This window comes from Salvelinus alpinus, chromosome 34 (assembly GCF_045679555.1).
Source record: "Salvelinus alpinus chromosome 34, SLU_Salpinus.1, whole genome shotgun sequence".
NCBI lineage: Eukaryota > Metazoa > Chordata > Actinopteri > Salmoniformes > Salmonidae > Salvelinus > Salvelinus alpinus.
In genome coordinates, this window is record NC_092119.1 from 14,138,623 (window position 1) to 14,151,934 (window position 13,312).

General features: G+C 43.6%; 1 protein-coding gene across 1 annotated transcript; it reads right to left on the reverse strand.

The window, feature by feature from the left end:
* Positions 1-5,983: 5,983 nt before the first annotated feature.
* LOC139563446 (cysteine-rich protein 2-like) lies at positions 5,984-10,605 on the reverse strand. Its single transcript, XM_071382123.1, has 6 exons — positions 10,413-10,605; positions 10,041-10,172; positions 8,991-9,059; positions 8,689-8,783; positions 8,100-8,157; positions 5,984-7,769 (listed from the first exon to the last, which is right to left on the reverse strand). The coding sequence occupies exons 1-6, from the start codon at positions 10,579-10,581 to the stop codon at positions 7,702-7,704; spliced, it is 591 nt and encodes a 196-aa protein (XP_071238224.1). The 5' UTR covers positions 10,582-10,605; the 3' UTR covers positions 5,984-7,701.
* Positions 10,606-13,312: the final 2,707 nt, after the last annotated feature.

Here is a 13,312-nt window from a genome sequence, read left to right on the forward strand (position 1 = left end):
CAGTGAAGGAGAGCCCGCAGGTTTTGGTAGCGGACCGTGTCAGTGGCACTGTATTGTCCTCAAAGCGGGCAAAGAAGTTGTTTATTTTGTCTGGGAGCAAGACATTGGTGTCCGCGACGGGGCTGGTTTTCTTTTTGTAATCCGTGATTGACTGTAGACCCTGCCACATACGTCTCGTGTCTGAGCCGTTGAATTGCGACTCTACTTTGTCTCTATACTGACGCTTAGCTTGTTTGATTGCCTTGCGGAGGGAATAGCTAGAATAGCTAGCAATCAGTGTAGATGAAGGGGAGGAGACAGGTTAAATAATACTTTTTAAAGCCATGAGACAATTGAGACGTGTGCCATTCAGAGGATGAATTGGCAAGACCAAATATTTAAGTGACTTTGAACATGGTATGGTAGTAGGTGCCAGGCACACCGGTTTGGGTCAAGAGCTGCAACGCTGCTGAGTTTTTCATGCTCACCGTTTCCCGTGTGTATCTAGAATGGTCCACCACCCAAAGGACATCCACCCAACTTGACACAACTGTGGGAAGCATTGGATCAACATGGGCCGGCATCCCTGTGGAACCCTTTCGACAACTTGTAGAGTCCATGCCCCGACAAACTGAGGCTGTTCTGAGGGCAAAAGGGGTGCAACTCAATATTAGGAAGATGTTCCTAATGTTTTGTGCACTCAGTGTATACTGTAGACCCATACTGGATAATATACAGAAATGCAGATGAGTATTCAAAGTGGAAATCACATATAAGGCGTCTCTATTGTGTGTAGAGTGAGGTGGTGTGTGGGGCAACAAACATCTGTTTGGATTACTTGCTAAGAAGCCTACTGTTCTACCATCATTTGTCTATTGCCATCCTATGTGCTCTGGCATTGTTCTAGTGAGAGGGCATCAGAGCCAGCTGCGGTGTTGAGTAAGAAAGAGCTCTAGGCCCCCTGAACTCCACAACTCAGCAAGATTACAACAGAAGGTCGATTAAGTCTCAGAGGCTGTGCTTTTTAACTTTACTGTTTTATGGCAGGATATTAAAAAAAAAATCCCCTCAGTAAAACAGACATTAACAGGGAAAACACAATACTCGAAAATAAAGGAAGTTTATTTTCTTTCCTCCAGCGTTCCACAGAATTCTTTAAGATGGTATCCGACACACTCAGAGTCACTGAGTCATGGAATTCACATAAAAGAAGTGGACCTGGCCAATTCTAAAGGCTCTGTAATAAAAAATAAAACACACACAAACACACACACACACACACACACACACACACACACACACACACACACACACACACACACACACACACACACACACACACACACACACACACACACACACACACACACACACACACACACACACACACACACACACACACCTTTTCCAGCATCTCTTTAATGCAAGACTATTTATTTGAGTTGTAAATCATTTTGGAGTTGTTAGTGAGGTTCATACAGTATGTGTTGCATGTCACTCAGAGGTTCATACAGTATGTGTTGCATGTCACTCGGAGTTTCATACAGTATGTGTTGCATGTCACTCAGAGTTCCATACAGTATGTGTTGCATGTCACTCAGAGTTTCATACAGTATGTGTTGCATGTCACTCAGAGTTCCATACAGTATGTGTTGCATGTCACTCAGAGTTTCATACAGTACGTGTTGCATGTCACTCAGAGTTTCATACAGTATGTGTTGCATGTCACTCAGAGTTCCATACAGTATGTGTTGCATATCACTCAGAGTTTTATACAGTATGTGTTGCATATCACTCAGAGTTCCATACAGTATGTGTTGCATGTCACTCAGAGTTTCATACAGTACGTGTTGCATGTCACTCAGAGTTTCATACAGTATGTGTTGCATGTCACTCAGAGTTCCATACAGTATGTGTTGCATATCACTCAGAGTTTTATACAGTATGTGTTGCATATCACTCAGAGTTTCATACAGTATGTGTTGCATATCACTCAGAGTTTCATACAGTATGTGTTGCATATCACCCAGAGTTTCATACAGTATGTGTTGCACGTCACTCAGAGTTTCATACAGTATGTGTTGCATGTCACTCAGAGTTCCATACAGTATGTGTTGCATGTCACTCAGAGTTTCATACAGTACGTGTTGCATATCACTCAGAGTTCCATACAGTATGTGTTGCATATCACTCAGAGTTTCATACAGTATGTGTTGCATGTCACTCAGAGTTCCATACAGTATGTGTTGCATGTCACTCAGAGTTTCATACAGTATGTGTTGCATATCACTCAGAGTTTCATACAGTATGTGTTGCATGTCACTCAGAGTTCCATACAGTATGTGTTGCATATCACTCAGAGTTTTATACAGTATGTGTTGCATATCACTCAGAGTTTCATACAGTATGTGTTGCATATCACTCAGAGTTTCATACAGTATGTGTTGCATATCACCCAGAGTTTCATACAGTACGTGTTGCATGTCACTCAGAGTTTCATACAGTATGTGTTGCATGTCACTCAGAGTTCCATACAGTATGTGTTGCATGTCACTCAGAGTTTCATACAGTACGTGTTGCATATCACTCAGAGTTCCATACAGTATGTGTTGCATATCACTCAGAGTTTCATACAGTATGTGTTGCATGTCACTCAGAGTTCCATACAGTATGTGTTGCATGTCACTCAGAGTTTCATACAGTATGTGTTGCATGTCACTCATAGTTTCATACAGTATGTGTTGCATGTCACTCAGAGTTTCCAGGCTCTCTAGTTGTAGCGTCTGGTAACTGAAGTGCTGCTCTGATGTCACAGTGTGTAGTAGATGTACAGGAAAGCAACCCTATGCGTTTCACTCTCTCCAGCCAACTTCTGAAGTGGAGGAATAAAGACCCATTACAGTACTGACTCTAAACATGAAGGCCAGAGTTAGATTTTTTTGTACTTTTTCCACTTCACAGACATTAAATATAAAGACTCAATTGTGGGTACCATAATTGAGTCTTTTATGTATAATGTTGTCAGTTTGTCCAAGCCTTGGCTCTGAGAAAATAAACTGTATGGTAATTTTCCCTCTGTACAGTATGCAATTGCGGTGACAGCTTATGGAACAGATGTATCTAATGACTGCAATACCAGGTACTATGCAGCTACTATGTCACTTGGACATCCTACTTAAAATTGCAATGATGGTCCATTTCTGTACAGAGGCTGCATTTCCCAGGAGGAATAATAATTATCTCTCCATCTGGACTGTACATGCATGCTTGGTGTTAAATCACGTTTCTCACAGAACACTGACTACACCACTTCCGCAACCCGTTCAAACCTCATGTTAAACAATAAATAATTGAGTGTCTTGTGGAATGGCAACTCAGAAAGTGCTTTGCTTGAACTTTGAACTATGAGATATCTTTAACGTGTAAATTGTGTGTAAAGACAGACTGTCTTCAACAGTGATCCATTCATTCACTGTGGATTCTCCAGGCCCGCGTTGGAGGGATGTGTGTGTGTGTGTGTGTGTGTGTGTGTGTGTGTGTGTGTGCGTGTGTGCGTGCGTGTGTGTGCGTGCGTGCGTGCGTGCGTGCATGTGTTTGTGTGGTTTTGCAAAGCTTGTGTTGCAGGGATGGATGAGAGGATTGGCGATTACAGTCAAAACTGGACCTGGTTTCAGTAATTGAATATGCATGGCAGTTTCAGATATTCCCACACCTCTCCTCCCTCCCTCCCTCCCTCCCTCAACAGGGCAGGCCTGGTGATGATTCTAGCTGTTAGATGCATCTAGATGGAGCACAACACACTTCAGCAGATGTGTATAAATAGGGCCTGCTGTTATTGCTAATAAGGATGAAGTATAGAGAAGAGGACTGTGTCAGCTGCCATAAGCACTGTGTCAGCTGACATAAGCACTGTGTCAGCTGCCATAAGCACTGTGTCAGCTGCCAAAAGCACTCCTTAACTACTCTGGCTCCAGGATGCAGCAGCATGAGGATGAGCCTGGTAGGCTGTAAGACTTCCTGTCTTCACCAGACTATAGCCTGGCTGACACTAGCTATACAAACTACACTCCAGACCTGGGGTCAAATAGGATATGTTTTCCTTCAACATGGTTAAGCAGCGCTTGATAAAAAAAATAAGCTTTGCCAACAGAATAGTCTCGCCCATCTGCCATTCCAGGCAGGCTCAATTCAAATGTTCAAAGTATTTTGAAAAGAAAACAGATACTATTTGAACCCTGTCAGGCTCCTGTAGGTTTTAATGAGGACCTCCTTATTAATAAGCAATTAAACCTGGACTAGCAAAATAACATGATATTTAAACACATTTACATCCCTCTCTATATTCTGTAGTTAATATCATTATGTTGCAAACTAGGAATGTAGCTACTCAAACAGAAACCCTGCCCTGTGGTGGATTGTTCTGGACCAGATGGCCAAACCTTACATAGTGTACACCTCAGTGCGGACAGACAGACAGACAGACAGAGCTCCCCTGCCCTCACACACTCGGCTTGAGCCTGGCTCTCTGACTTCATGTCTGGGAATATCCTGCGGTTCTGTGTGTGTGTCTGTGTCTGTGTGTCTTGGCTTGAAAATGGGCTATTAGTGTTAATTTATAACTAAAAACATTATGGCTGTAAATCATCAGAACCAGCCCAGCCAATGCATACTAAGTCAGTAAACCTTACACACAATAACATGCCCATAAAATACACATTGTTATTTTTGACAGTCTTCACAGGGAGAGGGATATTCACTGAGCGTACAAAACATTAGAAACACCTTTTGTCCTCAGAACAGCCTCAATTTGTCGGGGCATGGACTCTACAAGGTGTTGAAGGCATTCCGCAGGGATGCTGGCCCATGTTGACTCCAATGCTTCCCACAGTTGTGTCAAGTTGGCTGGATGTCCATTGGGTGGTGGACCATTCTTGATACAAATGGGAAATTGTTGAGCGTGAAAAACCCAGCATTTCAGTTCTTGACACAAACCGGTGTGCATGGCAGCTACTACCATACCCTGTTCAAAGGCACTTAAATCTTTTGTCTTGCCCATATATGCTCTGAATGGCACACATACACAATCCATGTCTCAATTGTCTCAAGGCTTAATAATCTGTCTTTAACCTGCCTCCACCCCTTCATCTACACTGATTGAAGTGGATTTAACAAGTGACATCAATACGGGATCATAGCTTTCACCTGGATTCACCTGGTCAGTCTGTCATGGAAAGAGTTCTTAATGTTTTGTATACTCAGTGTATCTTTCTTTTATTGACAGACAGAAACGGATTTCTGTGGTAATAGAGCAGTGAATCGGCTATGTGTATCTGAGTGTATTGTGACAACCACCCAACAAACAGCCCACAAGGCATTCATAATGGTGTGCATTATAAATGAGGCAGGGTTGGCCTTGTAGTGAATAGAGTTAGGATGGGTTGAGCTCAGCTCAGACAACAGGGTGGGGTCGGCCCAAGGTCCTTATTATGACTGTGAGCTACAAGGTCTGTTGTATTGACTGCATGGGTTACACCAGTCATATCTGGTGCTTCTACACCTGCATTGCTTGCTGTTTGGGGTTTTAGACTGGGTTTCTGGACAGCACTTTGAGATATCAGCTGATGTAAGAAGGGCTATATAAATACATTTGATCTACAGCTCTGGGTTACATGATACAGGCAAGCAAACAACTATTAATAAGTTATCATGTTAATACTGATAACGGTTTTGCATAAGTACCCATTTTGAGTGTTTACTGTATGTGTTTGTGTGTTCTTCAGCCTTTAAGTATTTGACTCAGAACCTAGTATTTTAAAACACATGCCCGATTATGTCAACAGTAGAAGGAATCCCATGACACGTGTTTATTGAGGGCTGTAGAGAAAACCACATGGGTTATGAGGTCAGCCTGGGACAAATCACAGCCATGCACACACACACATATATAATGTAAATATGTATATAGAATGGCTCACACACAGGTCAAACCACAGGAGATCAGATCAAACGTATAGATAAAAAGTTTAATTCATGGGTTCAAAAGACGGAAGCAACAGGACTGAAGAAGTGCAGCCATTTTCAATTGTCTTTACAAACAGCGAGTCCTGAAGTGTTTTAAAGCCTTACTACACAAAACAGATGACTGATCATCATAATCAATAACAATCATATTATATATATATAATACTAAGGCACATTCTAACAGAATGCTTTGTCTGCAGTGTCTGCCAGTTACTCTGTGTCCAAAATCAGACCCTATACCCTGTAGTTGAATCCTTTTGACCAGGCCACTATATAGGGAACAAGGTGCTATTTCAGACACACAAAAGGTTCTATAGGCTAATTCCAACTATAATACTTCAGCTCATAGTAATGTGGGGAATACATCAGGGTTCCTCACTACACTAACATTTTGACCATATAGAATTGTACAGCTTTTGGATGGTCTATATTCTACAAGTTTATGTTTCGTCACTGAACAGCTTATGTTGCCTCATCTTCTTTCCTTCCTTCGTCCCATAGGGGTAGCTGTAGTACAATGCAATTTCCGTATGCAATTTTACTGGTATATTCTTAACCAATCAATAAATACATCCTGTGTCAATCAAACCAATTTAAAAAGAATTCCATGCCTGAACTCTATACAGTACTGTACATACACAATTTACCCTGCCCAACCAGTAACAGGAATCTCAGAATAGCCTGGGTCCAGATGTGTTTGTTCTGTATAGCAAACTCCTATTGTATCCATTGGAAAAACAGGAATCTGGAACCAGGCTACCCTCAAAAACCCACCACCCTAAAATAACATATCTTAACATCATCCAGACTCTTTCTGAAACCAGAACCCCACAGACAAACCTTTTAATATCATCCATTTGATCAGGAATGTAGTTGGACGGCCAAAACAGTATAAATCTGGGTCTTTACATTCCTGCTGTTAAGATAAATGGTTAAAGTAGTGCTCCTGTCCTGATCAGCACCATCTGCACCTGCAGCCAGACTACTCCCTCTCTCCCAGGTGAGATAGATCCCTACCCCTGGCCTGTCAGCATGTTACCGTGACAACGCAGCACCTTCCTTTAAAAACACCATGTATCACTTCTCGGAGGAAAGCCTAAAATGTGTTATGTTTACAGAAAGGGATTATTTTAAACTTTTCACCTGGTCTCTAAACTCCCCCTCAACGGATCTATGCTGAACTGTCCCGTTAAGGGTACTTAAAGAGAAATAAAATATGTTTTATGGCAGTTCTTAAAGTTAAATTTTATGTGGGGTTGTAACACGTATATATCCACGCTCATAAATATACATAAACATTACATAAACTGATCATGACCTCATTAAAGTGAAGAATGGGCTTCTTGGCCCTTATGCTTTAGTGGGGGGAGAGAATGGCATACACATACACTAATTTGGTGCTTTTGTTTTTACTAACTCAGGGTTAAATTGTTTTCAATAAATACATATTTTTGAATTAAGTGTAAATAAAATGTAATTTAGAAGGTCGCTGTGCTAGGAGGCTGAGGTGGGCATAGCCAGGTGGTACAGGTATCAGGGGTTGGAGGGGAGGAAATAGAGGCTAGTGGCAGGGTCCCAGGTCTCTGGGCTGCTTATAGAGGCGAGCCTAGTGATAATAACACTGTTGGATTGTGGTAGTAGTATTGGAGAGGTCAGGTTGGTCTCAGAGGCTGGGGACTGGACGGGGCAGACAGCAGCAGCTCAGGGCTGGGCCTCTGTGCTGACATCCTTCTCGTAGATGTAGCTTCCTACACCACCAGTGTTCACCCCTGGAGAGACAAGAACACCTTTTACATTTGAGTCATTTAGCAGGCGATCTTATCCAGAGCGACTTACAGTAGTGAGTGCATACATTTTCAGACGTCTAGGCAGGATCACATGCGGAAAATGTATTGCAGTATAACAAATAATTTATTTTCAGTTGGTGGTTTTGAAACAGCCTGAGTAAGTTGCATCACCTTTGTGTCGGAAGAGCAATATGAGTGGGTTCTTTAAAAAAGCAATTCTACAGTGCATAGACTAGTTACAGCACAGCTAATACAGGTCAGACAACAGCACCACCTGGTGGTTGAATAAAGAAGACAAGCGACACACCCTACCTTTGGGTCCAAAGAGACAAGCATAGCATGGCTTGTGGCAGTATGGCTGGCCATCATGCTGTAAAAAAATATAAAACATACACATGAAAATGTAACCATACCATGTATTCATTGAGGATATCCATATTAGAACACATATATCAAGCGACAGGTAGCCTAGTGGTTAGAGCGTTGGGCTAGTAACCGAAAAGTTGCAAGATTGAATCCTCCAGCTGACAAGATAAACATCTGTCGTTCTGCCCCTGAACAAGGCAGTTAACCCACTGTTCCTAGGCCATCATTGAAAATAAGAATTTGTTCTTAACCGACTTGCCTAGTAAAATAAATAAAATAAAAATCCTATTTAGGTGCATTCAAGAAGACCAGCCTTAACAAGGTGTTGTGTAGATTCCCTGATATTAATAATGACTAGTTATTTAGGTTGCAAGCTTATTTGTAGATCAGTGATTCTGTGCAGTCAGGGCCTTGTTCAGGCTAACTCCTTTGAACACTGTGATTGTCTTTGAATAGCTGGCCCCTTCCTGGTTAAACACCCCTTTCCTTCTTTCTCCATCACCTCCCACCCTATCCATCCCTCTCGCTCTCCTACCTCTGCATGGCTGCCGGCGGCCAGGGTCTTGCTGCACCTCTCACAGCGGAGACAGGGCCGATGCCAGTCCTTCCCCAGGGACGTCACCTTCTCAGCTGTCACACACACAGACACAAACACCTTAGAAATGAGATGCATTCATCTCAGGGTTGCTTCAGCAGGTGCCTCGGATATGTTTCAAACGTAATTCAAAGGAATGACACACAGGAGCACACGATACCATGGCAACTGCACAACAGATAATTCTCACCCTGGTAGTGTGTGATAGGTACTTAATATTATGTAATATAATGGCTACGTACCAAAGTAGACCTTCTTGTTACACCTGGGACACAGGTTGGCCTCACCAGAGAAGGTAGTGATGCTGGAAGCTGTACACACACACAAACACAGTAGTATGGCCTATGGCCTGCAACGGTGCAAAAACCCAGTGTTAACAGCTAAATAAACGACCCTGTGACTGTCCCTGGAGTGAGCCTGGAGTGAACCTGGTGTTAGCCTGATGTTAGCCTTTCCCCTGAAGTGAACCTGGTCTTAGCCTTTTCCCTGAAGTGAACCTGGTCTTAGCCTTTTCCCTGAAGTGAACCTGGTCTTAGCCTTTTCCCTGAAGTGAACCTGGTCTTAGCCTTTCCCCTGAAGTGAACCTGGTCTTAGCCTTTTCCCTGAAGTGAACCTGGTCTTAGCCTTTTCCCTGAAGTGAACCTGGTCTTAGCCTTTCCCCTGAAGTGAACCTGGTCTTAGCCTTTTCCCTGAACTGAACCTGGTCTTAGCCTTTTCCCTGAAGTGAACCTGGTCTTAGCCTTTCCCCTGAAGTGAACCTGGTCTTAGCCTTTCCCCTGAAGTGAACCTGGTCTTAGCCTTTCCCCTGAAGTGAACCTGGTCTTAGCCTTTCCCCTGAAGTGAACCTGGTCTTAGCCTTTCCCCTGAAGTGAACTTGGTCTTAGCCTTTCCCCTGAAGTGAACTTGGTCTTAGCCTGGTCTTAGCCTTTCCACTGGTGTTAGCCTTTCCCCTGGAGTGAGTCTGACCTGTATAGTAGGGCTCTAATCACAGGAAGACAACAAGGGTCTGCTACTCCTTTAGGATAAAGGTGTTAGCCTGTTATGAGCCAGTCTGTATAGTAGGGTCTGTATAGCGGGGCCTGTATAGTAGGGTCTGTATAGTAGGGTCTGTATAGCGGGGCCTGTATAGTAGGGTCTGTATAGTAGGGTCTGTATAGCGGGGCCTGTATAGTAGGGTCTATATAGCGGGGCCTGTATAGTAGGGCTTGTATAGTAGGGTCTGTATAGCGGAGCCTGTATAGTAGGGCCTGTATAGTAGGGCAACACAGAGTCTGCGCACACGTAGCATATACCTTTGACAGGAACCCTGGGTGCCAATGCCGCCTTCTCCTCAGGTTTAGGGGGGGCGTCCACGTCAGTAGGGGTCGGGCTATTGTTGAGGGGGGCTTCATACACATAGGACCCTGCTCCACCGATGTTTACACCTATAGAGGTCACAGGTTCAGCCCAGAGCCACATGTATATGATACATATTATTTCATATAACATATTTCCAAACATTTAACAATCATAACATATGGCTGTGGTTCAGCCCATCTGATTACTACACAACAGTGTGTTTCTAAAACAGTACAATCAAACTGGAGGTTATCAGGAAGTCAGTGTGAAGATCTTTAGATAGTTTTAACCACTGGGCTTTGGACAGACATACAAGTGTACTGCACCTTTTGGTCCGAAGAGGGCAGCATAGCATGGTTTGTGGCAGAAGGGCTTCCCATCGTGCTGTGTAAAGGGAATAAAGACGAGGAGAATGACAGACGGAGGAAATAACAAGTCTAAAACACAAGACCAACAACCATTACTTGGCAATTTCCCTTTTCTAGCCAGACTCATGCATTTTTGGGAAAAAAATGGTTATTGGATCGTGTGTGTGTGTGTGTGTGTGGGAGAGAGGGGCTGAGACAGAGATAAAAAGCACCACAGCCTCCTGAGAAAGTCTGATAAATCAACAGTACTGGTGTCCTGGTTACAACAACGTTTGGACATATGGTGTAGATACAACACACAGACATGGTAGAATGGAAAGTGTGGATCAAACCAAAAGCCTCACATCCGGGTCCTGTTCAGGAGAATGGTTTTGGTTGGAGGATTACAGATCGGTGGTCATGTAATAGTTGTCAGTGGTCAAATCAAACATGTAACAGACTGGACAGGCAGCCAGGCAGCAGAGGGATCAGGGCCTGGGACAGATACCAGACCATCGTCCAGAAGAGGAGACCGTGGTGATGTAACAGAGTGGCCTAGGCCAGCCAGTCAGGCAGCCAGCCAGGCAGTAGGAGGCTCATCAGGGTCTAGACCAGAGAGCAGACATCCAGTCCAGTCCTAATTCATCTTTCCTCCACTCCTCCATTTCTCACCTCGCCACTTTCGCAAAATGGATTGGAGGAGGTTTGAGGGGAGGGAGGGACCTTGGATACTCTCCTCCAATACAGTTGAGGAGGAGGCGAGAGGAATCTCCTCACAGGAGATATGTGATTTCCTGGGCCTGGAAGTGTTCTCTTCACAGCATATATCACTGGCTACAGTCCTTGTCGTCTTATTGACGTTATAGTACACCAATAACCCCCCCATCTATGAACCCGCCCTTCAGTTTCCATGATGATAAGCTACAGGCTTTTCAGACCACGGCCAGGTTATCACCATGTCAATGCAGTCTAGGGCCGCAGGGCGGATTTGGGACATGCTGTCCTTGGAGAGGGCGGACTGGAGGACATTTAACATGTAATCACTGTGTGTGTGTGTGTGTGTGTGTGTGTGTGTGTGTGTGTGTGTGTGTGGAATCTGCTGTCTGTTCATGGAGAGGAGGACGGACTAGAGGACATGTAATATATAGAGATTAAACAACCCAGGCCAGGTCTGGCAGCATCCATTACTAGCCTGGTCACAGATACTAGCCTGGTCACAGTGTTTGTGCTGTACAGGAGTTGGTTATAGCCTGGTCGCAGATGTGTTTGTGCTGTACAGGAGTTGGTTATAGCCTGGTCACAGATGTGTTTGTGCTGTACTGGAGTTGGTTATAGCCTGGTCACAGATGTGTTTGTGCTGTACTGGAGTTGGTTATAGTCTGGTCCCAGATGTGTTTGTGCTGTACAGGAGTTGGTTATAGCCTGGTCCCAGATGTGTTTGTGCTGTATTGCAGTTGGTTTCAGCCTGGTCACAGATGTGTTTGTGCTGTACAGGAGTTGGTTATAGCCTGGTCCCAGATGTGTTTGTGCTGTATTGCAGTTGGTTATATAGCACAAACCGATCTGGGACCAGGCTAAATTTACTACTGGGGTCTGGAGGGAAATTGTGGCGAGGACGGAGAGAGGACATTTAACATGTATGATGTAATCATTTAGAGAGGAAACAACCCAGGGAAATTGAGTTTGTGTCAGAAAAAAAGATGCAGAATTCACATTTCTTCCTGTTCTGATCCAGGCCCAGGGACAGTGTTGTTTCACACAGGTCTGGTCTCTGTCATCAGGCCAGGGACATTGTTAGCGGGAGTGTCACTGCCTCCTATCTCCTAGCTCATCCACCCAAATATTCCAAATGTCACTCTCTCCTCTGTTCAGCCGATGTCTCACACAGAGGATGTGTTTTCCACTCTCCTCTTTCTGTTCTGATTATCCAGGACAGTCCTTTCTCACAGGAAATGTCATTTATTCTCTTCTGATTCAGGACATATCTCACAGTGAGCTACAGTCACCTGGAGGGGAGTGGACTGAGAGAGATCATTCCTTCTGGCACAGGCGCCCTGGAGATCAACTGATTGGTATACTAAACAATAAATAAACCATTTGCATCTGTTGCTACTCTTGGGTGGCTAGCTCATTCTGCTAAAGTAATTCAACAACAACTAACCTTTCCACAACGGTCATAACCTGACCAATCTCTAAGATCTCCATTCACTAGTTTGAAACCTGACAACCCTATCAACCTAGTGGATGGTAATGGCTCAGTGATTGTCTCAAGCTGCTGGATCCATCTCAATGGCATCATGTAAGTAAGGGTGTGAGAGTGATCAGTAGTTAGAGCTAGTCAGAATAGTGCTTCTAAGGATACATTTCGCTGTTCGTCACTGTACGCAACGACAATGGATTGGGGAGACTGTGCAACAATAACAGGCAGCATGGATTTCCGCCAATGATGCTGATGCAGATAAACTATTCAGCTGACTGCCTTAACTTAAATAAAAAATCCATTTTCCACTTGGCTCCTGATTAATCTACAATGTCCTGTTCAACATTATCACATTTCACTTATAACAATTCGTTTTTGATTTTCATTATGAGATATTATAAACGTCTTAAATGTTAATCAGTATTTGATCCACATAATAATACCCTTCACCTTTCCTGTTATTAGTGGTATTTTTTTCCTTTTGTAGCAAATTAATTAAATAATCTATAAGGGTATTAGTTGACAGGAGTTCATATGGTATGCTCACTCACCTGACACATAGCTCCTGCATTAGGGTTCTGTTCACAGGACCTCCTTCATAACAAACCTATATGCAACATCCCATAAAAACATTCTTGGCTGGAGAAAGAAAGAAAAAAAAAAAAAAAAAAAGAGAGAG